Genomic DNA, 26,893 nt, shown 5'->3' on the forward strand with positions numbered 1-26,893 from the left:
GGTCGATAGCTATTGTATACATATGCGTGTCTGCGTCACTGTCAAAAGCTACCACTCCTTTGCGGGCCTCCCGCTGCAAGCCAAAATTACAATGGCTCGAGCTGACCATGCCAACGAGCTTTTTTTTTAATATTGTTTTTTATATCAAACAGTCTGCTTGGCCTCTGCTGCCTGGGGAATAGCAGGGCCCTTGTCGGCCAGCTCAGGCTCTCCCTCGTCCTGACGGCTAGCAGGGCCCACCTTGTCGCTCTCCTCGACGTCGGTGTTGATGAGCGTCTCGCGGAACGCCTGTCGCTTCGCTTTGAGGTACCTGCGGTCGATGTACCAGACGGCAGCGACCATAAGCATGCAGAACAGCCAGATGCCGATCGAGGATCCCCAGCCGTGCACGTCTGTTTGTTTCTGGGGTTAGCTTAAAGGTGCTTTTTGTTTTCTTTTGTTTTTGCTTAGGAACCAAAAGGTAAAAGGAGCCCGAAGCACAACTTACAGTAAGGAGCTTTCGACGCGGGCCACATCAACGCCTGTGCCCAAGACAGGATGGCAAAGTTGAGTGCCACCGTGGCGCCGATGATGAAGGTAACAGAGTCGGGGTCGTGCGGGAGACTGTGGGCACGAGGGTTGATATCACTGGTTATTATATAATAGATATAAAACGAGAGACAAAATGTGGTCTGAGTAGTTGATGGCATAAACTCACAGATCCGACAACCAAGCCGTAACAATCAGTGTAACACCAATTGTCATGTAGAGCATAAAGTAGCTAGCGTAGGCACCACCAATAGGCGTCGTGTCCGGGTGAGCTGTCCACACCGTCATGTATATGGTGGCGAAGAGGCCGATTATGGCCTGAGCCATAAAGATTGTCCAGCGCGACTGGAAAAGATCCGAGAGGTTGGTGAAAATCAACACTATTTATCGCGGGAGGGCGAGGTCTCTATCAGCATTTGTCCATCCAGGGGAGTGGACAGGGGAGTGGACAGGGGACGCGCTTGCGAGGGGCCATCTTACGAGCAACGATAGACACTCCACTACCGCCGATAGGGATGCCATTGACCTCGGTCACGTTCCACCTCGGGGTGCCATCGGCGTTCTTGAGCGACTTGAGGAAGACTCCAAAGTAGTACATTCCATAGTTGGCCATGTTGGCACCCATGGACAGCGGCACGATGGCGTAGAAGAGGGGCGAGGCCAGCGATCGTTTGATCGTCTTGAGCGTGATCTTAACGGGCTCTTGCTTGCCGTGGCGGTGGAGGCGCTTCATGGCCAGCTTTGCGTCACTCTCCTTGAACCAAAATGCCCAGGGGTTGGGCTTGTGCGGCAGGCCGGGGACCATCAAGAATCCAAAGCATCCCACGACGACGGTCATGAGACACTCCACTGTTTTTTTTACCTCCTGTTAGCTTTGGGTATTCAGGTGGCAAAAACCAAGAGACAAGAAAGGGGACTACTCAACCGATAAATAACCACCTCCAGGCCGCCAGGCCACCTTTGCCATCCATGGTCTTGACGACAGAGATCGCTAGAGCGCCCGACATCATGGACCCAACCGCCTGGGAACACTGATAGATGCCCATACGCTTCGCAATCTCACTTGGCGTATACCAGTAGACTGGGGGAAGAGAACAGAAAAGAATCTTTAGCAAAATATAATCAACAACAAAACAAACCAGGTTCCCCAGTTATGTATCATCCTCAACGGGCAACTCGAAGGAGGCTTGACTCACTCATCATCGTCATCATGCCTGGCCACGCGCTGCTCTCACACATTCCGAGAAAGAAGCGCAGCGCATAGATGTCGCGCGCGTTCTTCGTCACGGCGAACAGACCCGTCAGGACGCCCCAGGTTATCTCGAGGCCCGGAAGCCACCAGTTTGGGGGAATATACGTCAGGGCGATCTGGGAGGGAACAACCATGATGAGGTTGCCCAGGAGGAAGAATGTAGTAAAACTTTGTATGTCCGTGTCTCTGGGTTAATAACAAGCCCGCTAGTGAGACATCCTTTTTGAGGGGCGGCTAGGAAAAAGAAAGCATAAAAAAAGGAATGAAGAAGTGCTTTCTCACTAATTAAGCTCGTCGCCATAGAGCTGGAGATCCTCCTTCATCCCCGAGACGTAGGCATTGTTGATGTTGGTCTGATCCAGATCTTGCAGGGTTTGGTCATTTGTCAATATCACGAGGTCGACGCCAAGTGATGATGGTGCAGACGACTCCGACAGTATCACTCACATTTCATGACTGTAGCAGGAGAGGCACTTGAATGTCAGCAAGCCAAATTTTCTTTTGTTTCAACACTTTAGAGAACAAGGCTTATATACATACTCTGCGATATGCACCCAAAGGTCATGAGGCAGATGTCGAGCTTTCGCACGTAGGCTCGCTCTTCTGGTGTCCGTTCATGGCGCTTTGCAAACGCAAACTTGTCAAAAAGACCCATCTTTTACACCTTGGACAGCTCAGAGAGCCGGACTTTTCTCGGTTGTCGATGTGTGCGATATGCAAAGCGACAAGGTCGACAGGGAAGGGGTGAGGAAAAGAAAGACTACGGAACAAGGAGGCAAGGAAGGGGAGAGCAGGAACAAATATACAATCTGATCATCAGATAAACAAGGGTGCATTGGCAGGTGGGGAGAGATTTTCTGCCAGTCAAAAGTACAGACGGTTTTGTTGCCGCATTGAGAGCTACCGTTAAACCCAACCCCCACCCCCCAAACTTCATTGTTTATGGTTCGCTCACCGTGGGTGTGTTCGACGAAAACTCTGTTATTATTGAAAGAAAAATTTTGAAATTTTCGTTGGGTCACTGACTCGGCGGCGGGTGGCCGAACATGCTCGAGGAGTCGAGGGCCCTCTTGGGCGCATCCCCAATGGTTGGTAACAGGCGCGGAAGCGAGGTGGTATTTACTGCATGAACACTATTCCCGCCATGGTTCCCACTTTTGCTTCCCAAACCGGAGGAACCGAAAGTTATACGAGGGTTCGAGCTGGGGATACTTCCAACGGGGTTAGTGTCTGCATTCTCTTTTCCTTGGCTCTAGGCCCTACACCCAAGAGAAGCATGAGCTGCAAGGCTGACTTCTCCTTGAACCTCGTATATATATGGTGCCGTCTTTGCAAAACAAGTCAGTGACTTGTGTCACATGTTCTGCACGATACGCTCAGTGATGAGTGTATGATGCAAGCTGCATGCGGGCTCGACCCTGTCAGATCGTCACAGCCCTACTAGTAGACCAAAGTACAGACCGATGAACAGAAAGCTTAAATTCGAATGGCAGGCATCGGACGCAAGGAACATTTCCAGGGGTACGTCGAAGCTGCTGTGCTTGCAGTCCGACCCCCGCCGTCTCTTGTCGCAAATACAAGAGCAAACATGCCAATTTGTTTTTGGAAAGCCGCTGCCCAGCAAGGGCTAATCACACCCCATCACCAGTGCCTGACACATATGAGATACTCATTCATGGCGATCAACAAGTTCCAAACCTCTCTCCTCTTCTTCTCTTCTTGCAGCGCGATCCTCTCGAGCGCGCAGTGCCCGTTGAAGTACTTGCAGAACACTGGCCACGCGTCCGCAACCCTGTCGCGGAACTCATCGTCGTCCTCAGGGTGACTCTTGTGGGCTGTGCCTTTTCCCTTGCTGCTGTGGTGATGGCCGGTACTGCCGCCACCACCTCCGCTGGGGACCTCGAGCGTGGCTGCTAGATTGCCATTGCTGCCAGCAGCAGTGGTCTTTTGTCGTAACCTGCGCTCGATGGCACTCAGGTATAGACTCTCTTTGCCGGTTGCAGTCCGGGCGTCGAGGATAATATGGGGCTGTAAGTGCATGAGGTGCGGCGCGTTGTTGGCGCTCGGATTCTGCGTTTGCTCCGGCTGTGGGCGCCGCGCATGGGCGCTGGCTTTTTCAGCCAGCTCGCGCGCCTGCCGGTCCGCCAGCCTACCTAAACGTGCCTTTTCCGCTGCCTGCTGCGCTGCCGTTGGCGGGGGCTTCGGGGGCTTTTCTGAAGAGGCAGCGAGCGATGCTACCGATGGTGACTGTGCGGAGGTCGGGGATGCAACGGACATGTCGGACTGCTGTGAGGCTGCCGTAGTTGTTCTTGAAAGCAATGTGCTGCCGCTGCCAACCTCATCATCGGCCCCGTCCTCGGTCCCATCGGCAATGGACGCCGTGGATGTTTTGCGGTTTTTTTCCTTTTCCAGTTTGTCTTTGTCATGCTCGACTGGCACCGAGGTAGCAGCAGCAGCCGCCGCTGTTTGACTCGATTTGGCTCTAGTCAACTCCTCAGCCTCGAGGGCGTGCTCAACCTCATAGATGATCTCGGGCCAGACCACGACGTAGGCAAAGGTACAGAGCTGTGTGACCCAGCCGCCACGCATTAGCCAGGCCAGAATTCGCATGTACTCTGCACGGATCGTCTTATTTGGGCAAAAGAACTTGTACGGGCGCGGCGCAGCCGACAGGTCAGTCAAGATGTTGGGCAGTGGTGGGCAGTGTGGAAAGGCGCGGCTGAAGTCCAAGCTAGCGCTGGGCAGCTTAGAGAGATCGCAGTTGGGAGAGAGGATATAAACGTCCCGCGCATGCAATGGAGGGATGGCGATGGCGCGGCGCCAGAAGATAAAATGATGCGCGAAGCGGCGGACCTGGGCCAGGTTTAGCACCTTAGACTGGATGGCGACTTGCTGGAAGCTACAAATTGCGATAGTCCGCACGATTAGTAAGGACGAATCATATGTCTGAACGCAGTTGGCAGGGCTTAGATATAATTAGACTCAGCCTCTTGAAGCAGGAGAACTTACGATAGCGTCGGCTTGGAGTGTCTCATGTACTCTATCATGGCCAAGGTCGACTCATCCGGATCAGATTGTAACTCGGAAACAATCTTCTTTTCATCATCCATGAGCAGCAAAGCAAAGTCCTTGTCAAGAAAGCCAAGATCCGCGGCATCAACGTCATCGCGCACAAAAGAATTTGCCGTCGTCAACCAGATGCCTGTGGCATCCGGGTCGCCTTGCTGGGGAAGATCTGCAATGTGGAAGGGCATGGGGACCTGGACCGAGTGTGTTACCATACCGTCTTGCGTCTCGAGTTGTAAGACTGCAATCTTGTTTTGGCTGATATTATCATAGACATCCTGCATGGAAGCAGCCAGGGACGATGTGCGTAAGATCTCGTCCCAAAGGGAGGACATCTTGCGTCTTTCTTCCCGGGCCTTATCTTTCAGCGCAAGAATCTTTTTGGACTCCTTCCAGACAAAGTCGTTGCGTTGCTGGCAGTAATTGTATGCCTTGTTCACCTTTCGGATAATGTGTGTATGCATAGTGTCGATGAGCTCGTTGACCTCGCTCTTTTTGGGGTTGAGAAAGAAGACTAGGTTGAACATGGTCATTGAGCTGACCTTGTCATCCTGCTGCTCCTCCTCTTCCTTGTCACCATTTTTAGCTGTGTCCAAACCGCTGCCGTCCTGAGCATGTGGCGAGAGCCTGGTCGTATCTATTACCGGCCGGATATGGTCCGGGTTAAGGGGAGGGAGCTCGTTGCCATCCTCATCAGTGGCAGATACCATGATGCCTCCCGCCGATATGATACTGCCCTTCCTCTTGGGCTCTTGGTCCTTCTTCTTCTTCTTCTTTTTCCAAATGCCATTTTCGGGTACGTGTATTGGATACGATACACAGTATATCGGGTCCAAAGATATCTGAAAGAGCTTTTTGTGATAAGCCTTGCTGGGAGTCAAGATGCTCTCAAGATCCTTAGTCGGAAATCCAGCAACATGCTCCCACGGCACAATCTGGGTACCGGTCTCGGTGATGATGTGCTCGTCCTGGTTCCTGGACATGTACTGTTGGCCCGAGGATGATGCTCCCGTCTCTAGCCCGGAAGGCTCGGGGGTCTCCCTATCGGCCAGGTCGCCGCCCTCATCATAATCATAGGCCCAACCATGGGTGTGTTCCGTGTGCTCGCCTGAATCACCTTCAGCCGCCGCCGTATGATCGCAGCGAGGCGACGTATTCACGTGCGGCGGATAGTGGAAGACTATCTTGGAACCGTCTCGTGTTCGGTTGATGACAAGAGCGACGCCGAGGAAGTTGGAGGGGTTGGGGAGAACTGGCAGGGACATGGCGTCCTATGGAACTACCTTACGGGACTAGCTAAGGTAGGTAGTGCCTGTCTGTTCCGATGCCAGGTGTCTGGGTTGGTGCTGATCCAGTGCGGTGAAGAACTAATTCCTTGTCCGACTGGCCAGTCCCGCTTCCCAGGCAATCAAGCGGATCCCAACAAAAAAAGAAATTACTGTCGCAGACAAAAGATGGGCCTTGGCATGCATCGAGGCGCGCCTAGGCCTATAAAAGAACAAGACCTGCGTCAAATTCCATCCATTTCAGTTTAAGGGTCTACAGGCAGTAGAAATAAGATGGGTCTTTGTTTGATCGCATTATCTATCGACTCGCATGCGCGGGCGAACTTACTGTGAGTACCTGGGTAAGGTAGGCAGTTAAGGTTGGTACCTGAGGTTGGTACCCGTTGGCAAGGGAAGAAAAGCCAAGGTACTCATGCCATCGATGTATGGCCTTGTGTGCATTTGCACTCCAAGTGCTGATTGCACTTTGGGAAGTTGCGACGATTGAGCGTGCAGCTTAGTTGCGTCTGGCGCTTCACCGCCTGAAATCGATTGTACTTCGTACTGTGGTAGTGTTTTGGACAAGCACATGCAAAAGTCGAGCTCAGCTCAGCTCCTTTGCATTTCGTAGAGCTCACCCCTGTTCGAGGACCCCCACTCAGTGGGCTGCGTCATTACTACTGCGGGGTCTGGAACTCCCGAGTCTTGGCTTAGCGGAAATCACCGCCTAGAATAATTAAGGGGTCGTCGCCACCAGAAAATGTTCTAGACAGAAGAATGCTGAAAGAAGCAAACAATTCAGGCTCAGATCCGGTACTACGTGGTCGCCGTCAGTTGTTGTAGGCAGAATTACATACCAAGCAACACCAGCAGTAATAAAGCATATTTCCAAGCCCCCGTACTCGCATCTGCAAAAGTGCCGCTTGCACAGACCGTTGGAGCTAGCGCCCTGCGCCTTCCTTCGATATTGCAGAGTTCGGTGTGTGCTGGCACGGATGCCGACAACATAGTGTTAGCCCGGTAAGGTGTCCCTTAAGGCGTCATCTGTGCAGCCTTCAATTTAGATGACAGCGCTGCGTTGCACAAGATCGGTGGTTCTTTTTAGTGGCCTGGGCAGGCAACTGTCCGCGTGATCAACGCCTCGCTGGCTTCCGATTCAGTATAACTAGATATAGTAGCCGTCAGTATAAGAAGAAGATGAGCCTCATGTAAAGCACATACATCGGCGAATTAAGCTAGGTAGACAATTGCCTACTGCTGTACAATTGAGCCACCGCCTTATCAGACGGAGTGGAATCCGGTTGCACTTTCACGTGTTAATTGATCCCCTCCCTTCCATTCCTATCCATCCATCCGGATGAATGCTTGTCTTCGCCCACCAAGTCGACCCAATCAAGACTCTCTCTCAACTGTTCCCGCCCATAGACGTCAAGTCTCCCAACATTCATCGAGTCTGGGCAAAAACGCCACGCACAAACCCCATTTTACCTTAATCCCACGACTTCTACCTACCTACCTACCTACTCCAGCGAGCTGGAAAAAAAGGACGGAAAACAAAATCGAAACGTGAAATCCAAAGACGGGGCCGAGTTGTAATCCAACAGAGTTGCGTACTGAGCTACCATACCTAGCTTTACCACAGCTTCCCCACGTCGCCGCGCATACCCACTGAAAACCTTCCTTCTCCGCTCTCGAACCCTATTCTCGCCGCCGTTGCGGCTTTCTTCAACTTCTGATCATCATGGCCAAGTCGGCCGTTGTCGAGGCTAACGGCCACCACACAACCACGGCCAACAATCAATGCAACAACAATGCCATCCCCAAAGACCCCGCTATTGGCCCGGCCCAGTCAGAGAACCACAAAATCCTCTTTCTCAACCTACGATACCGCGGTGACGATGCTGAAACAAGCAATGCCTCTGCCACCGCCCTGATCCAAAAGCTTCGCCCGGACTGGGGCTCTGAGATTGACTTCCGTCGCTTCACGGACGGCATCACCAACACCCTGCTGCAGGCCCGCCCACGGCACGCCGAGCCTCTCCCTGGCGAGTCCCAAGACGACGCCCGCGACCGCGAGGCCATCCTGCTGCGCGCCTACGGCAACGGCACCGACCTCATAATCGACCGCAACCGCGAGGCGCAGAACCACGAGCTGTTGTCAAGGCACCGCCTGGCCCCAGAGCTGCTGGCGCTTTTCGAAAATGGCATGCTCTATCGCTTCATTCGCGGGCGCGTGACGGCGCCCCAGGATTTGCGCCGCCCAGAAATATACAGGGCCGTCGCCCGCCGTCTTGCACAGTGGCACAGCACTATACCTTGCTTGCCCATGCCTAAGAAGCAGCAGCAAGCTCAAAGTACCACAAACGGCGGTCAAACCCGCATCGACGAGATGGTCCCTGGAAAGTTGCAGCCCAACGTCTGGACCGTCATGCAAAAATGGATTTTGGCCCTGCCGACCGAGACAAGCGCCCAGCGCGAACGCCAGACCAGCTTACAAAAGGAGCTTGACAGGGTAGTGGCTGAGTTTGGCCAGCGTCCGGGTTTGGGCCACGACGGCTTGGTCTTTGCACACTGCGACCTACTCTCGGGTAATGTCATAGTCCTACCGAAGCCTGCCGCGACCGCAAAGAGCCCTGCCGCCGCCAACTCCGCCGATGTATCGGTGACCTTTATCGACTACGAATACGCAACCCCGTCCCCTGCCGCCTTTGATCTAGCCAACCACTTTGCCGAGTGGGGCGGTTTTGACTGCGACTTCTCGGTGCTGCCAACCAGGGCACAGCGACGCGAATTCATAAGGGAGTACATTCGGGTGTACTTTGGCAACGGGGGTGGTGACGAGGATGACCATGAAGACGCCGCCGAGGACCTTTTTGCTGAGGTAGATGTTTACCGTGGCCTGCCAGGCTTCTATTGGGGCATTTGGGCGCTCATCCAGGCAACCATCTCCACTATCGACTTTGACTACGCTTCATATGCTGAGACGAGGCTGGGCGAGTACTGGGCTTGGAGGGCAGAGCAGGATGGATCGCGCGTCAAAGAGGGTAGGGAGATGCCTTTGCGCGAAAGACGATGGGCACAGGAGGAGTGATTCCCCAAGCCATCTCGATCCGATCAGTATTCCCATCTTTTTGTGCCTCAAGCGGCTTCATTTTACGACTCCAACTTTTTTTTTCAGGAATACCTTGGCCAGCACAAGCAGCATTTTAGACCATACCTTTTTTAATGAGGATCGGCCGGGACCATGCTACAACGGCTTGTATATCTTGCTTGGTTTTTTCCTTCCTAGGGGAGCGGCGCAGGTCGAGTTTTTAGTCAGCACAATGCTCATTCCTTGGCAGGATCCGATTCATCATCAGAGCATTCTTGAGGGGGATTGGGGAATCTGGCTGGTATTCACATAAAAGGGGAAATCATCGAAGACTAAAGGTGGGGGGCTTTATTTTTTATCACTTTTTTACACCTGTTTTCTTTATATGACACGCGATGACATTCAACATGCGTTTGTAGTTGCCTCACGATAGCGGAAGCTTTTTTTGTATGACCCTCAATAAATCATTAATTTTCTTGACTTACCAAGCGAAAAAAAAAGCTCAATCGCCCTTTTCCGTTTTTACATTTTCTTGATTGACCCGACCTCTCTGCCTTGCCACCTGAAGCCGCGGCTTTCTTCACATGCCGTGCCAGAAAACAAGTCGGGATAGAGCATTCCATCTGATTGGAGCAAAAGATCAAGAAGCAAATACGCCGGCGCCCGGCTAGCTATAGTCCTATTATAAACACCCAAGTACGTCAGTGGGCAAGTACGGTAGGTACCTTGACCCGGCTGAGCCAACGTCCAGAAGACACATGAGAGGCGGGGAGCGCCGTTTCAGACGCCAAGCCGAGCTTTTTCGCCCCACGCCTCGGTGGACGAACAGGTTACAACAAGAGCCGGGTTGGCCGGTTTCCAGCGCATCCGATCTATCTAAAAACAAGTCTCGGACGATCCAAGACTAACCTTGGGTTTTGGAAACAGACCAGAGGTGTATTTGATTGGTGATCCAGGGTAAAGGCGGATTCGTGTAGCAATATTGTATTTCAATGCCACACAATTCCTAAAATATTTTTGTTTTGTATATACCGAAAAGAAAGCCTTGATGTATGTCTCAAGAGAATGCAGCAATGTGTGAATCCTCAGAATCGAGCCCCATACTCCATTCAATACCTTTGTAATTAGATGTGTATAGTATGAATAGTCAGCCCGACCCAGTCCGTCCAGATAATTTGCAGTATAGTGAAAGCCGAATATGAACACATAAGTAATAAATGGGCATATCCCAAAACGCAACATGCTTCACCAGACGCCATGCCATAGATCATTGTGTATGGTAAAAAGAAAATAAAAATAAAAATAAAAAAAGTCACAAAAGTCGCCATTTCAATAATCAAGCGGGCTCCCCGCCAATCAAGGATCAACCTCCATCCTCTCGGGCATTGACACTGCAGATTCCTGTCTAGGCTCGATCTTCTCAGAAGACCGGCCACCGCCAGCCTGCCCTGAGGCATCTCCCCTATTATCAGACCTTGTCCCAGGCTCCTCCCTGCCTGCTCTCGTGGGCGGCATAGTAGTGGCCGAACTTGGCGTCGTCAATGGTCCGGAATCTTTCCTTACCAGACTACCTGGTGCGTTCTGTTGTTGCTGTTGCTGCTGGTTTGTTATCGCGCTGCCGACGCTACTCGCACTGCCGCAGCCGCTTCCAACTGTGCCTGCGCTCTTGGGCGTTGTAGTAGGCACGATTACATTGAGAACGCAGTCGTCCAGGTGCTCGTAAAACTCCTGAGCGGTGGCAAAGTGGCTCTGGCAGATTGAGCACCTCGCGCCCGTTGCCGCCACGTCTCTCGTCACGCTGACGACGAGCTTCCTGCTGTTCGGCGGTGTCTGCTCCACATTGTGCACGGCCGTGAGGTGCCGCTTGAATACATCGGCCCGGTTGAAAGCCTTTTCGTATGCCGTTCCCGCACCCGCACAAAACGGACACACCATAGTGCCCTTATAGTGCGTAAGCGCATGCCGATTTTTATCGTATTTACGCGCGAAGCCCTTGATGTGATACTCGCACGATTCGATGGGGCATTTTTCCGGCCGCTCCTCCATGTGTGTGAGCATATGTGCGGCAAGGTCTTTAAAAACCCGTCGGCACTCTGGGTGAGGGCAGCGATTGCGGTTTGTCGCCTGCAAGCCCCCTTGCGGATCGTCCGTAAGCCTGGTGGTCGGCAACGTGTGGTGGTTATACATGGAAACAGGGCTTGGGCCGGGACTGTTGGTTCGGAAGATCATGCCCCCAGGGTTGTTCGGCGGTATTTCCAATGCCGGCGTCATCATCATGGCCGGACGGCTCTGATGATGCGCCGGCGCTATGTGAGATCCTGGGGATTGCACTGGACGTGGCATCGGTGGGGGTGGAGGGGGGTGTAATGCAGACGATGCAGTTGCAGGCCCTGACGACGGGATTGGTCCTGGTGCTGGTGCCGCCGAGGCCGGTGCTGGTGCTGGTGCTGGTGCCGAAGCTGGAGCTGGAGCCAGCCTAGGCACATCAGGAACCGGTGAACGACGGTTGGTCGAGTGAGGGGAGCTGAACTCGGCTGTAGGAGCTTTGTAGTCAACTTCTTCCTCGCCGTCCGAAGAGTCAATCGGATCCTGTACATCAACCGACTGGCGGACCTCGCGCATCCAGTCCTTCAGGATGGCCATGGTGGGCCAGTCCCCGCTTGCCTTGCCGCCACGATGGGGGTTGAAATGCGCTCTACGCAGATGGGCGGCGGCGTTGTAGTATGCGCCATACCTTTTCTGGGTAACGCAAGCCTTGCACTTGGATAGGGGAACGATGGGCTGCGGTGCTATCATAGTGTTGTTGTTGATGGGTTCGGTACAAACCCATCTCTTGACCAGAGCAGCATGCTTGGCATCTGTATGGCGTCGAAGTTCGTGCTCACCCCTGAAGCCTTCTGGATACTCGTTGCACTTGGAGCAATACACCCTCCGCAGTGGCGGTCGCTGATACGATGGTTTCATTCGAGTCGCTGGGATTGGAGAGGTCAAACCTCTGCCGGTACCACCACTGCTCGTTCGTGAGAAGGTAGGACTGCTTGGCCCGATTGTATGTCGTCTGACATAGCCTGATTCTCCCTCCCGAGGGGACGACATGACGCCCCCGCCCGTCGGTGGTCCCCCGGGTCCAAAAGGTTCCCTTGAATCCTTGTCAGGGAACATGGAGGCACTTGGCGTCCACGCCTCGCCAAACGATCTCATCTGAGGCGGCTGGGGTCGCGGCTCTTCCCCTGTCTGCATCACGGGGACAAGAGCGGCAAAATGTCCTGTCTGGCTAGGTGACCTCTGCCGTAAGAAACCGTGGTAAGAAGCACCCTCGTGTTCGCCGCTCCCCAAAAGCATCAAGTAATCTCTTGTCGACTGCATCCCACGCTCTGCCCATGTGCTGCGCCGGATAATCAGATTGACAGTATTGAATATATCTTGGTCCTCTTCGGCCAACTCGATTGCGCCAGCGGCCATGTCATCCAGAACCATAGGCGTCGAACGTGTGAACATTGTCACCAATGCCTTGTACACGCCATGCATTGAAGCCGACCTTGGCGTGGCGCCAGGGCTCGCACCCTGTTGTAGGCTTGGCAGTTGCCCAGCGAATGTGTTTGTCGTGTCCAGCAAAATCGTCCTTACCACGCTTAGTATGCACAGGGAGAAAAACACCGCGAGCCAGTTCTTGTGATCTGGCACTCGCTTTCGCATCGTGGCGTCTTCAAATGCCTGCAGAGACTGTGAAAGGCAGCTGAGCACTAGTCTATAACGTCCATAGTAGTCAACATCGTCGAATGTCGGCTGTGATAGAGGACTTATGACTTCGGCGTGTATGGATGGCTCTGTCTGTTGAAGGTCGTATAGCAGAACCTCGCGAAGGAGTAACTTTGCGCGGTACAACACAGGAAATTCTAATGACTCGGCGTCTCTTGAGTCTGATATTAGCCCGCTCATCTTCAAGAGCTGCCAGAAGTTGTAAGCAGTCCCTTTCATGTTCCAGCTCCCCGCTAGCACTGCTAGTATTGGCGGTGCCCTCTCAACAGGTTCTCTTATAAAAGTAGCCGCATGAGGGCTCGGTGTCATCATGCTGGCAAGGTCTTCCGTCCACCAGAAACCGTCTTCAAAGTCTAGGTTGGACCTCACCATCCTATCAATATCTGGCGGTATTGCATAGGTTCGCTCCAGGAATTCGTTCATGTTCCTCCTCGGCGCAAGGGGCGACGCCATGGGCGTATGTATTTGTCTAGGAGAAAGAGATGCTGTCCGGGTAGCAAGCACAAAGATTGTTAGCATTTTCTACACGAAATCCCAGCTTTATATGGCCTGGAATGAGAGATACTCACGGGGAAGCAAGATTTCGGCCAATGATGGCAAGGATCCTCTGAAACAACCAAGAGACTTCCAGAAATCTTTATCACCAGGACTCGCCTGATCAGGGCAAGAAGTACAAGGGTTATGTGCGTCGCACTTGGGAGAGGGATACATATCAGCTGACATGGACAGATCTGGTTTTGACGGAAAGGCAGGAGAAAGCCAGTGAAAGCACTAGTCGGAAATACTTACTGGTATTTGCAGGACCCTACAACGCAAGCAGAGGTCTACTTCGCGGTTCAGTCTCAGCTCCTCTATGGACTCTAATCGCGATGGCCCAACGCGACTTCTCTTGAGTGGAGGAAGAAGAGGGTCAACCTCGGCCTCGTCCGACGGTCTGGTCTGGCCAAAATACTCAGGGGCAGCTGAGAATAACCGCATGGGTTCTCTGTGGTCTCTCGCAGCAGTGCTTCTCGAATCGGCACCGATGGGTGCCAGCTGAAGCGCAGCTGCACTTCCAGGAGGGGGCAAATAGGCAGGCGAAACTTGCTTGGGCGGAAACCCTTGGAATGATAGCGATGGTCTTTGGTGTGATGGGTCGGTGAAAAAGGATAAGTTTTCGCCAACAGACAGTGCCGAATCTCGTTTGACCGGGGGAATATGTTCTTTGGCGTGGTGGTCTCGGTCGTCCTGGGCCGGGAAGCCATATATGTAATGCAAGCACCGCTCATTGGGGCACTTATAGGAGTGTTGTGTTTCGTCCCCTAGTCTGTGGGTCGAGGCCATGCTGTCCCTCAGCCTCCAGAGCCGGGCTATTGGGTCATAATATGAGAGATTCTTGTCCAGCCAAGCAGAGTAACCCTCAGGAGCATCGGCTTCTAGAGTGCGCTTCAGCGTCGCGACAAAGTTGGGGTCCTGAATGTCCACGCCTGCGATTCAATTGTTCGTTATTCCAGTTAGATGCACCGAGGCCGCCACGACGCCAGGTTCCTGTACAAATCCATGCTTACCTTGGTCTATGCATGCACTTTCAAGACATTCGCATTGATATTGCAGGACCCTAGCCTCCTCAATCTCGGACAAAGTCGAAACTCCCCCGGGGAGATCTGTCAAAGACCGTATTAGTACAGGTGCAACACCAGAATCGGGCACAGACGTGACGAAGAGTGACGGGGAGGGGCATGTCGGAGAGTAACACAAAGTAGACGCAGGTATGCGGGATGCATTATGACCCCTAACGTCAGTAAATGGAATGAGGCTACATACGATGCTCCTCAGCGTACGAGAGCAGGGCGCGGCGCTTGTGGCGCAACATTTGAAGCTCGAGGCGAATATTGGGGCCATATTTTCTAGGAAGCAGGGCGGCAAGCTTGGCCTGGATTTCGACTTGCTGTTCGAGAAGAGCACGGATCGTGGGCTCTACTGCTGGGTCATATGTGGAAGATCGAACAGAATTGTTATAATCCAAGCCGGCCGGCATCGTCGACATGCCCACGGCCTCCATGGCCGGTCGGGGCTGGGGGGCGGCAAGGACGGGACCCGGAACTGCCGTGCCGCAAGATCGACGGTCGGGCGAATCCTGATTCGGCTGTCGATCCCGTCGTCCGTTTTTTCCTCCACCCCTTTCCCCTCTCTCCTTTTTATCTCTTTTTCTTCTGGTCTTTTCTTGGCCTGCAGCAATGAGTTTGACTGCCGAACTTGCAGACAACCGTCTTGTCTGATCTCTTGGTGTTTGTTGTTTGACACAACCTGTTGAGTTTTGTTGGTCTGTAAATTCACGCTCCGATTGAGCCTGTCAATCGCGAACTTGTTTCCCTTCTTTTCCCCCAATTTCTCCCTCTCGATCTGTCTGACTCCTCTGCCTAGTTCTTGTTCTCTGGCTGAATGAAATGATAAAATTTTGGGAGTTTCTCAACAGGTCCCTTGGTATCCCTATTTGCTCGACTGCTTGCGTGCTTCTTTTGCAATGCTAAATTTCATTCTCCACGCCAATCTCTTCTATATCTGTCCCAAGGTTCGGCGTAGACAGTGAAGAGCGTACCAGGTTAAAATAGTCGGCTGCCGCCTGCCAACCGCCGATACTGGGTTTTTTCTGCTTCCATACATCAACAAAGCATACGGCGGTGCGTTATTCATTGCAGAGGCGGTGGGCTGTGATATGTAAGAAAGACCAGACTAGTGAGGTTACGGTCTGGTCCGGCTCTTCGCGTGGTGGGAACGGTAAACTGGTTCCGCCGTAGGATCAGCACTTTGTCGCCGATTCCAGTCACCAGCAGACAGTCATGCTCATGGCCCGAGTCGGAAGAGGCAGTAGTTACTGCAGTAGCAGTAGGGGGGCAAACAGGCTCTTGTGCTGGTGGCTTCTCTTGTGATGCTGTTGCGCACTTTACTGGGCTTGGGGCATAAGGAACTTGTGCGCAAGCTGAAAACCCCCCCAAAAAAGAAAAGAAAATATTGTAGAAATGACAATAAAAAAGCCATAAACTTCTGGAACATCAGAAGAGGGGGGAAACAAAAACAAAAACTGAAGGGAAAAAAAGGACGTTGCAAGCAAGTCATCAACCTGGTAGATTACCTACTGAAATCTTCCCTCGGTTCGCTGCCCTGCCAGGCACAAAAGAATTAATTCCCCGTCAACCAACTTTCCAGGGCCCAAGCAATGGAGCAGCTCCAAAAAAAAAAAAAAAAAAAAAAAGGTTCATTCATTGTGAACAGAAACATCGCCTAACACATGGAAGAGCGTACTAAATTTTGGGGGCGGGTGTCCAAAAGTATTGGGGAACCACCCATTTGATTCAGCGCCGAACAAGGGCCGCGCCGGGGCAAGTCGAGATTGGGGAAGTGGGGAAGCTTGCTTCCCATCCAGTAGGCATGGCGTGGAGATTACTGCTTTCAACCCACGCACAAAGCAATACCACCCAAGCTCAAAGGCAAGAAGAAGAAGGGTGGGACCCCGAACCACAGCCGCCGGGAGGAAGGTTCAAGGTTGGCCGGGGTCTGCTTCTTTGGCCTTCTGAGGCTTTGGGAATTGGGTGTGCGTGCTTGGCTTGGGTTTCGCCTGCCTCCTCCACACATGAATGCTATGCTACCACGACGTGCGTGGACAGCTGAGAGCCCAGGTCGTTGCCAGGTGAGGTGAGGTGCGCCTCAGGGTGCATCGTGCATTTGTACGTTTCCAGTTCCAGACCAGTAGTAATCCCAAAGCCCCATATGAAAGATGCTGCACGCGAGGTACGATCTATTAGTTCTAGTTTTAAATCTAGCTCGTCTGTTTACCTACCTACCTAGGCTAGCTGAGGTACTCGATGCGAGCGAGGTCAGCAAGGGTGTCTTATTAGAGACTATTCACATTGCATTTCCACCGTACTTTGAGGGGAGGGGGGAACCAACCACCAATAGTCAATCTTACCCAACTAACCTACCTAAGGCACTTAAAACACACTGGAGGAACCTTCATCCGCGCAATTCCGCATAAGCGAGCATCTCAGAAAATGGTCTCTCCTATGACTCCTTTGCTTGTTCTCAGGCGAGGCAAGTATTATAGTTTGTTAGCTATAACCCAGCATACCGCATATTCCCTTCTTGCAAAGACACCCTGACGGTTCTTCGAGGAGTTTACGGAAATGAACGTTTCGAGCTGACGGCATAGACGGCCGAAAATACCTGAGGGTGGTGACATGATGCTATAGGCCATGTGGAACGACCATCATCAAAGTTTCCAGGCGAGACAGTCAGTGCTACGGTACGGTACAGTAGTAACCTTTGCGAGTCTACAGCCCCCCAGTCGGTCAATTGATTCTGGTATCAATCACCACCTAATTAGGTGTCAAGTCAATCAGCCTTGACAATCCACCACCTGGATCGACCTGAAAGCGTCGGGTAAAAGCAAGCGGGCGGCACGCGGACCCCAATTCGTCCCAAGAAACAAAGCAATAACCATGGATACCATGGATCAAGAGTTGGACCTACCCCCACTGTTTATCGTCTATCATTTACCGCCCGCCCCGTCCTTTCCACCCGCGTCTTCCATACCATCCTTGTCAACTCACGTCAATCCATGCCGAGGTCTGTGCCGTCTTGACCGTTGAACGACGCACTGCACTGCACTGCGCAGTACCCGCACCGCACCTGCAACCATGCTTGCTGCGTTGCGCCCATCTAAACCCATCACAAAAAAAGGAGAAAAAAAAAAAACACCCCGAGAGAGGCAGTTCCGGCATGCGGGCTACCACACCGTCGGCTTATTCACTCACCTGCTTTTGGTGATAATGGTCTGGATTATCTGTTTTTGACCCTTAAGGACTTTTGATGCTCGTTCTTTGGTTTTAACTCCTTTCCTGTCGTGTCTGTCCTTCCTACTTTGTGAATTCTTTGGGGATCGATAATTACATACTATGATATCCAGCAGCCCTCTCGACAATCTTTTCCCCGATGCAACCCTACCCCTCCCTTCCAACCCATCAACGTGCCCACTGACCGCGTCCGGTGATTACAGTTTTCTACCGCGAGCTGCTACCCGCTTTGTAAGTAGTACTTCGTACTTTATCTATACTGCAGCGCCTTGAAAACTTACCGTTCTCTGCATGGTACTCGTGCCTACTGCCCACGTATGTTGTGATGGCCTTGCAAGGGATGGCATGCAAAATGTTGGTTGCGCTTATTTCTGTCCACCCCTCTAGAACTAGACGATCTCTCCCTTATCTCTCTCTCTCTCTCTCTCTCTCTCTCTCTCTCTCTCTCTCTCTCTCTCTCTCTGCCTTGCATGCTGCTGCCACCTACTACGGACTGCGCCTCATTTGAGTAGGTACTTCGTATGCTCTTAAGCATGAATTTAATGCCTCTCTATACAGTATCCAAATCATCTGCCTCTCTTGTCTGTGTCGAAATGCAACAGCTGACTGACGGGTTTCCAGGTGACAGGGGCGGGCGATGATCGTTCGCCCAATTACCCTGCCTTGCCCTGCCCATCCATGCACGCACCGTCCCAGGTAACCCCCAACTGCCTCGCCTTATTATTCGATGAACACATCCCTGGAAAGCCGTTGCCCTCATCGACCAATAACCAGCTCTGTATTAAGTGCGTGCAGGGACCGAGGCCCACGGCAAAAGTCGAGTCGACAATATCGGATATTATCACCAGATAATCTCAACTTTGGATAGACGAACGGAGGGGTGGGCAGGTAGACAGGCGGGCTGCGAATTAAGGAGAGAAAGGGTCTCGCTGGGCTTATCTAAGGTACCCAAGGTATGTTAAGTATTAGGTGCATATCTCATATTGTGAATGCTCAAGTCCGCTTATGCGACGTCGCGCTGCTGTCGGTTACGCAGTGCTTATCCACACCGGTAATTTTCTTTCTCATCTGCAACACCCCAAATAGGATAGGGCGAATAAAACATGATATTAACACTAGACAGTTTTGGGTCGAGAGGAAATCTTCATGGTAGGTACTACGTAACTTGTCAGCTCACCACCCTTTTTCAGCTGCGAACCTTGCTCGCTACGAAGTACGTTGGTACAGGTCGTGGGTGCCCTAGCTGGTCACAGAGCACCCAGATCCACCAAGCTAAGCCTGCACGCTAAATCGCTTAAAAGCAGCCGACGCACAAAGCTCTGGCCAGGCAAAGCCCACCTGTACGACCTGACGCGATTCAGGTTGAGTTGCATTAGGCACATGGGCATGGGAACCCAGACTTCGAAATGGCCGTTGAACATTCTCTCGAAATTCTACCGTACCGACGGGGAACACATTACTCACTGACGTCGTGGAGTGGAGTGAGGAGACTTTTTTGGCGGGAGCCGAGCTGGCTGCTCGAGGCGAGTACTATGTATACAACGTGGCAATGACGACTAACGGGCAAGGTACGGTACAGTAGTATTCCCAGCGTACTATGTACGTTTTCCTGTGTAGGTACACTCCCTGGGAAAAGGGTTGCCCAGACTGGCAGACAGGTATTGCGACAGGGCGGGACATTGCCTAGGTAGGTAGGTAGGTACGTAGCCAAGGAGCCAGCCACATTATATATGTACAGTAACTTTCGGGGAAATCCAAGGTGCAAAAATACCGATATACTCGGGCGGCAACAACAATCGTTATAGATTACCTGCTCCTTTTCCTTTCACAAGCCCCTGTCTTGTCCTGCTCTCGGTTTTTTAAGCTACCATGGCTTGAGTCAAGACATCACAAGGCAGGCGGGCGATGATCGGCCAAAAAAGCAAAGCACCGGCCGAGAACACACACACAAACGCAACACAGACACACACCAGAAAAGGCGGAAAACCTAACAACCGTGATGTAGTATCAACTGTAACCCCGTGGGGCGCTGATCCCGTTGGCGTCTTGGTAGGGTGTTCCGCCGAGCAGCGGAAAGCATAGCACAAGACCAAACCCGGGAATGCCGGCTTTTGCAAGCACGTTTGGCCGTTGTTTCTGTTTGCTTTACTCTCTTCACACACGGCCCGCCAACCAGTAAGCATCTGTTCCGCCTCCAAGAGCTGCATCCAAACCTGGATTTGTATGTTCATTTCGCGCTCCAGCCACACAACGCGGGGGGGGGGGGGGGGGGTGCAAGGCAAGCAGACATATGCACATTCTTTTTGTGTGTGGATTAAAGCCTCTGGTTTTTTTTTGTCCTTTCTCTCCGTCATCTGCCCTTTCTTTTTTTTTATTTTCCTATTCTCTCCCCGTGTAACTTGTATAGTCACTCAACCTACACACCTTTTTGCAACCTATCACGTCACGAGCGCAAAACGCTGGTACCGATGCGCTCATCTGCATATGCATACTACGTACGACGGCGTATCTCCCTTTCGTGTATCGCTTATTATTCCCTCCCTCTACCGATCCAATGGATAAAGACCAGAAAGGTCGCACGTCCAAACCCCCACACCTAAAAAGAAGCCAGCTAAATACATTATGGTCAATGATGTAACCGCCCTTGTCAGGATTTGCGAGTTTGGTTATGATTCAGATTAGTATATATATGTTGTGTACGCTCTTTTATGCGCATTACATATTTTCAACTCGCCCAAAATGTTTTTTTTTCTGCTTCATAACCAAGCCGTAAATAGTCGTCCGTCGTGAGATGGACAATTCTTCCAGGATACATACCGCCCTCCTTCGCTACCCAGACTAAGGTTGTTCTAGTCTGGTCAGATCGCGACCTGGCGCCATTTATCGCACATTGTGATTGGCTCTGGCAAGAGAGTCTCAGATGGAGTGACGATCCTAGACATAGTAGTCTTCAATTCTTGGTTGACCTATCCAGCCCATCATCCCCAATCCCAAATTTATCCTACCCAACACTATTCCTTCATTTTCTACATACTACTTACTCTAGAACGCCACAATGCTCCCGTAGATTTTCGAGCTCCTAAGGAAATCACCAAAAGCCCGTGATATGTCCTCGCGATGCGAGACAGCCTGGGATCTAGTTTTTGTCCCATATGTAGAGTGAACTGAAATGCCAACACATTTTTCTTGCTCTGATTTCACTTGTATGAAGTGCAAGTAGTCACATTGTGGCCACAATAAGGTCTGGCAGCTGCGGTGATAGGTTGATGCATATATTAAGATAAGTCTTTTGACACCTACGTTACACCTGAAGGCCAGCTATCAAGGATTCGTTGTGCTTCTGTTCGTATTATGTTTATTGATATCATGGCTCATGATATCCTGTCCAATCCACATTCATATAGATGTAATACTGCCAAAATGCCCTCTTCGCCGATGTGGCCAAAATTTATGAGAAAGGAACATGAAGATTCAACACAAAAAAGGATCTCAGCCAATGAGATGTCAGTATGGGACCATTACGAGATAAAAAGCAAGGGAAACTAAGGCATGCATGCCAATGCAAAGCGCCACCAAAGCGCATACTTCATGTTTCGCATAAATCGAATCAATGACAAGGGGTATCTCAGCAGGCCTGAACGTAAAAACGCTCGGCGTAAGAGAAAAAAAAATCAAAGCGGTTGTGTGAGTAGGCCAGGAGACAAAAAAAAAGAAGTTACACTTTTATATCATACGTTCACCATTACTGCTTGACGGGCGAACCCAGACACATGTTGATGAAGCCCAGGTCCGGCCTCGGCTTGCGTGCGTAGCCCCTTAGCACTCGCCAGCACGAGCCAGCCTGACGTCCCTCCTCGATGACGGCGTGGACTCCCTCGAGGCTCTTCCCAGTCACTCCTGGGCCGTCGACAATGTCGCACAGCCTGAGATCGCCTGAAGCCGACTCAACCTCGGCTCGGAGCAGCCACCGCTCCCATGACCAGCTGGCTGCGATACCTGTGACTGCTGCCACGTCATCGCTCGAGCCGCTCACAAACGCCTCCATCTGCAGGGTCGGAACTGGGAAGCCTGCCGAATCGCGCGCTACGGGTACGGCGGCGGCCGGCTTGGGTCCCATGGGCATGCAAGTCCAGGCGCGCCGGGCATCCTTAAAGCCCGCGCGGGAGAGCCGACCCAAGAACATCTGGGACGGGTTGGGATCATAGCCGAGCCGCTTGAGCGCGAAGCTGAACTCGACTGCCTTGGCGTTGCCGAGGGGTCCAGCGTTGACTATCTCAGCGTCCATGATGCTGAATTCGAGGAAACCGCCGGGCTTGAGGACCCGCATGCACTCACGCAGGCAGGATTCCCACTCATCCTCGCCGTTCTCGCCGTCCCGACGCAGCATCGAGTGCAACTCCCTTGCTGAGATGAGGTCGAAATGATCATTTGCGAACGGCAGTCGTGTAAGACGTTCCACGGCTACCTGGCGGTGGTTGGGCGGCCCACGCACGTTGCAGTTGGAGAGTTGGCGCGCGGACTTGGTCGTCACGGTGTATATTTTGGTGTTGGGATACTGCAGTGCCGCGTGCCAGGCCCAGTCGCACGTAGTTTGGCCGCCCAGGTCGAGAATACGGGCACGATCAGCCCCGTTGGTGCCCTGCATACGTGAGAGGCGTGCTAGCCGCTTGTGCACCGGCGCCGCGATCAGGCGACCACCATTAAGCATCTTGGTCGCTGCGACATTCCATACCGCCGTGCTGGACTGTGCCATAGCCTCGCTTTCCATGTCGGCTCGCAGCTTTTCGGGATCGACCGTAACGACGTCGTCACCGCGAACGACATTGGTGCTCATGCGCTTCTTGGCCGAAAGTGGCACGACAGAGAGTTGGTACTTGCCGAGAAGTTGGTTACGGTGAGACTCGCTCAGGGAGACACGCTGCGCTTGAAGAGCCTCAAAGCGCGGCATGCGGCTGATAAAGGCGTCCTTCTGTTGAGCGCGGACAGTGTAGTCTGTGAAGGCGCGGTAGTAGGCGGATTCTTGGCGGGCAAGCTTTGATGGCAGTGATTTGGGGATTGCCGATGACTTGACAAACTCGGAGAAGCGAACCGTCTTCTTTTGAGGTGCTGTATCTTCGTCTTTGGCCTCATCCTGCTTGGCAGCAGCCACGGCCTTGATCTTTTTGATATAGATAGTATCCTTACGAGGGACAGCAGGCTTGATCTCTTCTGCGTCGGATTTATCGTCACTAATTTGCTCCTCCTGCTCCTCACCGTCAACCTCGGGGATGGAGTCGATGGGCTTGAGGTAAGCCCTTTGAGCCATAAGCCACCTCTCGGTGCGATCAACCTGAGACAGTCCCGGCTCTTCCTCTTTTGGGTAAAACTGCTCCAAAACTTCCTTGACAGGTGAGTAAGCCGTCTCCTCATTGTTGAGAGTCACCGACGTATCGGTACCAGACTCGGTGATTCGCACGGCCGTCACGGGGGTCTGCTGGATGCGCACAGCGGTGGGAAGGTCGTCCTCGACAGGGCCCTTGAAGGGCATCTCCACCACCTGCTCAACTGGAGAGTCGGAAAAGTCACCAGCAGCCATGTGCAAGGCTCTTGCAGGGGGAGTGCGGTCGGTGTTCCATGGAGCCTTGTAAAATTGCTCAGCCGTCGTGGATGTCGGCGGCGCGGCCTCCTCTGGTTCCTGAGCTACTGGCCAAGTCCAAGTGTGTCTACTCCTAGGGGAAAGGTCGGAGAAGAAGCCACCCGGAGAGGGTATATCCAGCCTGGTAAGACCGGCAAGAGAAGCGCCAGCTGGAGACTGCGGAGCCGAAGCTCTCCTCAGATTGATGAGAAATCGAGATGACTGCTGAAGTTGGCGCATCTCTGACATCTCCTGTGGGGACTCTGGAACTTCGATGGGCTGGTCGGGCTCTCCATGAAGCTCGCCAGCGTCAGAGCTGTTTCCAGAGATTGAGGCCAGGGTGGCCAGAGCTCCAGGCTGGAGGTGGACACCGGACCAGTCGTTGTTGGGCTCATCCTGACCCCCGATCACGGGAGTCGGCGGTGCCGATAGCTGAGCCATTTGATCCGAGGTTAGGCTACCATCAAGGGAGCTACCATCAAGCGAAGGTGGAGCTGAGATGGTTGGGATGGCGACAGCTTGCTGTGCTTGCATGTATGAGATGATGGCAGGCGACATTTGCAGAATAGAGGTTGGCGTCGGATTGATAGGAGAAGCCTTCCTCATTTTCGGCTGCTCCGGTTTTGCAAAAGGCTGAGATCCGGGGATAACAAGTTTGGGAAGTGACTTCCGGGTTGAGTTTGCGGATGACGGCCTGGTAATCGACTTACGGCGTGAGCTCTTCCGACGCACAAGGCTTTCGGTACTCCTTAGTGATCCTTGTCGTTCGATTTCCTCATCCGACACGTCGTATAAATCATCAAACACGGTGGCATCGGTCATTGCGCTGTCTCTTCGATTGAAGACATCATCATATGAGTGCGAAGAAGACGAGGTGGGCGTGCTGCTCTCCTCGGCCGACGCTGACGAAGGTGAAGAAGGCAGGTTCGGAGCAACCATGAAGTTCACACCGCGTGGCGTGGGAAAGTGGTCACCGATAGGCCCAAGCCAGGCCTGGATCTTCATGTTCTGGCCTCGGTTGCCACTGATGTTTTGGTTGTGAACACTGCGCTTTTGACGAACAATGGGCGATGTTTCCTCGTGCTCCTCTTCCATTATAGTATTAAGGTGCCTCCCGCCCCTTCGACCATGCGAAGGTGACGGGGGCTGTTGATATGTGGATGACGAGAGCATCATGTTGAGTGAGGCTGGGCAGGCTATGTTAGGTTAGGCAGGCCCACCCCTCTGTTCTGATCTCGACCGGAAAGTAGTGGGTGGGGGTAAATAAAAATCCTTTAGCTGAAAGAATGCATGCTAGGTTGTAAATGGAAGGCCGCGCTGCGGTGGTGAGATTCTGAATGCGACGCTCTGCGCCGCTGGAAAGGAAAACCAAAGTGGAGCAAGTAAATGAAAGAAAAGGAGGGATCAGTCGCTTCGCTCTACGAAGCAGGCTATTCTTGTAATGGCGCAGGACGCGTGGAGAAGAGAATAGGTAGGAACGCCGAGGGAGCAAGCCAGGCAGTGCTGACGGTAGGGCAAGGGGGGACCAATATAGTCTTATGGGATGGGTAGAGGGTAGCATTTGCCCAGGCAAAAACCTCGATGACAACTGCCAAGTTTCCCGAGGTGGTGTGAGGGAGAAAGAGAGAAAAAGGTACCAATAGTAAGAAAGTGCCCGTGTATGCGTGAATGTGTGTGGCCACCAGGGGTGAACTGCCCAATGGAGGATATAATGTACTGGATATGGTAATTTGGGTCCATTTTAGGCGTCTTGGATTGGCGCGTATATCAGAGCAAAGAGCAAATATTCCGCTGCGATGGATCAAATGGGATTCAATATTGTGCAAAACGACAGGTGAGAAGTGGGCCCCTGATTCTGTCAAGGCCACTTTAGCCAGCTGGGAGCGTTGCAGTGTCCACGCCAGCGCATACAGGGCCAAGAAGGAGGGTAGCAGCAGCCAATGACAGCGGCAGGGTCGTGATGTAATTTTAGACAGTCGTCAAATAACTGGCTGGCGCGCGCCAACCAGCATGAAGATATGAGATCTATTGTGTCAGGCTGTGGACTTGGTGCATTTCCTGTCGACCAATGAGAATATCATTTCATGACCTTTTTCGTCCGGTACCCAGAGGCGCGGGCGCTTGTTCAGGGACGACCCGGCTGCAGAACGCCGAGTGCGGCGGCTCCAAAAACTGGGCGCTTATTTCGATTGTGTAACTCCGTGTCTGAGAAGGAACCGTCAACGAGAATTGCAGTGAAGGTCTAGGTACAAAAGGCAGATATTTGTGTCCGCCAGCCGCAAAATCTCAATCTTGACTAATAGCCAAGCTGACCAGGTAAAACTGTGACCGTGGAAGAATTTTCAATATCTGTAGATACCGTCAGTTTAACGACAACCTTTCAAAGAGTATATATGGATTGGGACGGGGGCAGTCGATTGGGCATTCACCAGGTCTAGTGTACCTAGACTAGTAGCCCAGTGGAGCCCGGTTGGGTGCATCGCACCCATACCACAACGCCGCAATGCACCGCAGTAGGCGCTGGAGAGGAGCCGCCCGCGTGATCACACGTGCATCACGAGCGCTTGCCCAGCTCCAGGCACAAAATCGAGGGCGCCTCAGGCCTCGGCGAAACAATGGAAGGTGCCAACGGGCGACTTGCATGGCCACGATGGCTTTGGGATGCCACAAGAGGAAACTGCAGCGAAACTTCGGGGTCGACTTTATCGCGGCCACCCCCATTCTTTAGCCCGCATGTTGCACTACTGCAATGTGCTGAAGTTGTCATGTGCTCGAAAAGTCGATTCCGAAGCCGTGGCTGGCTGAATCGCTACAGGTTGGTACTGAAAATTTAACTTAATCGTGAAAGGGTAGCGATTTCTGATGCAGGAACATGGGCTGGGCCGGCGGCTCAATTCGGTGAGTGGGTGGGTGCAGTCTACGCCTTGCGGCCTTTCCAATGCTCTGCAGGGAAAGATCTCAGATTAACGCCGTCCGTCTTCTTGGCATCAGATGCTGGCGTCAATCCCGCGAGAACTTGATCCACCCCCATGATTGCTCCAGTTTGTTGGGTTTGGTCTGATGTTATTCGTTTATAATGACATTGTTATCATAGTAGTCCTTACAACATGGGACGACATCTCGTATTTTCGTGGGTTTTTCCTTTCTTTTGTTTTTTTACTTTCTTCTTCGCCGAGTATTTCTTCACGCAATAGTTAGCCTCGAAGTTAACTGTACCTACCATACCCGACGGGGTAATTGGTAGTCGCCGAATCGTTGGATTACAGCATACGTTAGGTAGGCAGGAACTCTGCGCTGAAGCGTTATTCCTAGCGGACTATTTTTTTTTTTTTTTTTTTTTTTTGTGGACACGATATCGTTTTCACGAATCGACACCGTGTATTCGCAAAAAAATTGTTCTTACCGGGGCCCGATCTTTGAAAGGAATGCTCGTGATCAAAGCCACGTAGCCTGTCCCCCAGATCCGTTTGATTCAAACATCAAAAAGTA

At 52.4% G+C, this 26,893-nt stretch overlaps 7 protein-coding genes across 7 annotated transcripts; 3 read left to right on the forward strand and 4 right to left on the reverse strand.

Annotated features, from left to right (window-relative positions):
* Positions 1-144: 144 nt before the first annotated feature.
* On the reverse strand, positions 145-2,435 carry MGG_05710 (uncharacterized protein; the record flags this gene model as incomplete). Its single annotated transcript, XM_003710562.1, has 9 exons — positions 145-392; positions 488-603; positions 698-908; positions 1,009-1,377; positions 1,454-1,609; positions 1,725-1,948; positions 2,063-2,144; positions 2,228-2,236; positions 2,321-2,435. 9 exons carry the CDS (start codon positions 2,433-2,435, stop codon positions 145-147), a joined length of 1,530 nt encoding a protein of 509 aa, XP_003710610.1.
* Positions 2,436-3,421: 986 nt separating this feature from the next.
* MGG_05712 (uncharacterized protein) lies at positions 3,422-6,111 on the reverse strand (the record flags this gene model as incomplete). Its single annotated transcript, XM_003710563.1, has 2 exons — positions 3,422-4,679; positions 4,790-6,111. The coding sequence occupies 2 exons, from the start codon at positions 6,109-6,111 to the stop codon at positions 3,422-3,424; spliced, it is 2,580 nt and encodes an 859-aa protein (XP_003710611.1).
* Positions 6,112-7,473: 1,362 nt separating this feature from the next.
* Positions 7,474-9,693, forward strand: MGG_05713 (ethanolamine kinase). Its single transcript, XM_003710564.1, has one exon. It carries the CDS (start codon positions 7,853-7,855, stop codon positions 9,200-9,202), a length of 1,350 nt encoding a protein of 449 aa, XP_003710612.1. The 5' UTR covers positions 7,474-7,852; the 3' UTR covers positions 9,203-9,693.
* Positions 9,694-10,453: 760 nt separating this feature from the next.
* MGG_05714 (uncharacterized protein) lies at positions 10,454-16,136 on the reverse strand. Its single transcript, XM_003710565.1, has 5 exons — positions 14,765-16,136; positions 14,509-14,604; positions 13,751-14,427; positions 13,531-13,654; positions 10,454-13,446 (listed from the first exon to the last, which is right to left on the reverse strand). The coding sequence occupies exons 1-5, from the start codon at positions 15,000-15,002 to the stop codon at positions 10,559-10,561; spliced, it is 4,023 nt and encodes a 1,340-aa protein (XP_003710613.1). The 5' UTR covers positions 15,003-16,136; the 3' UTR covers positions 10,454-10,558.
* Positions 16,137-16,369: 233 nt separating this feature from the next.
* Positions 16,370-16,836, forward strand: MGG_16449 (uncharacterized protein; the record flags this gene model as incomplete). Its single annotated transcript, XM_003710566.1, has 4 exons — positions 16,370-16,532; positions 16,606-16,633; positions 16,684-16,729; positions 16,792-16,836. The coding sequence occupies 4 exons, from the start codon at positions 16,370-16,372 to the stop codon at positions 16,834-16,836; spliced, it is 282 nt and encodes a 93-aa protein (XP_003710614.1).
* A 4,205-nt stretch (positions 16,837-21,041) lies between these two features.
* MGG_05715 (verprolin) lies at positions 21,042-25,063 on the reverse strand. Its single transcript, XM_003710567.1, has one exon. It carries the CDS (start codon positions 24,578-24,580, stop codon positions 21,533-21,535), a length of 3,048 nt encoding a protein of 1,015 aa, XP_003710615.1. The 5' UTR covers positions 24,581-25,063; the 3' UTR covers positions 21,042-21,532.
* Positions 25,064-25,961: 898 nt separating this feature from the next.
* On the forward strand, positions 25,962-26,306 carry MGG_16450 (uncharacterized protein; the record flags this gene model as incomplete). Its single annotated transcript, XM_003710568.1, has 2 exons — positions 25,962-26,219; positions 26,273-26,306. The coding sequence occupies exons 1-2, from the start codon at positions 26,020-26,022 to the stop codon at positions 26,304-26,306; spliced, it is 234 nt and encodes a 77-aa protein (XP_003710616.1). The 5' UTR covers positions 25,962-26,019.
* Positions 26,307-26,893: the final 587 nt, after the last annotated feature.

Source organism: Pyricularia oryzae, chromosome 1 (genome assembly GCF_000002495.2).
Source record: "Pyricularia oryzae 70-15 chromosome 1, whole genome shotgun sequence".
NCBI lineage: Eukaryota > Fungi > Ascomycota > Sordariomycetes > Magnaporthales > Pyriculariaceae > Pyricularia > Pyricularia oryzae.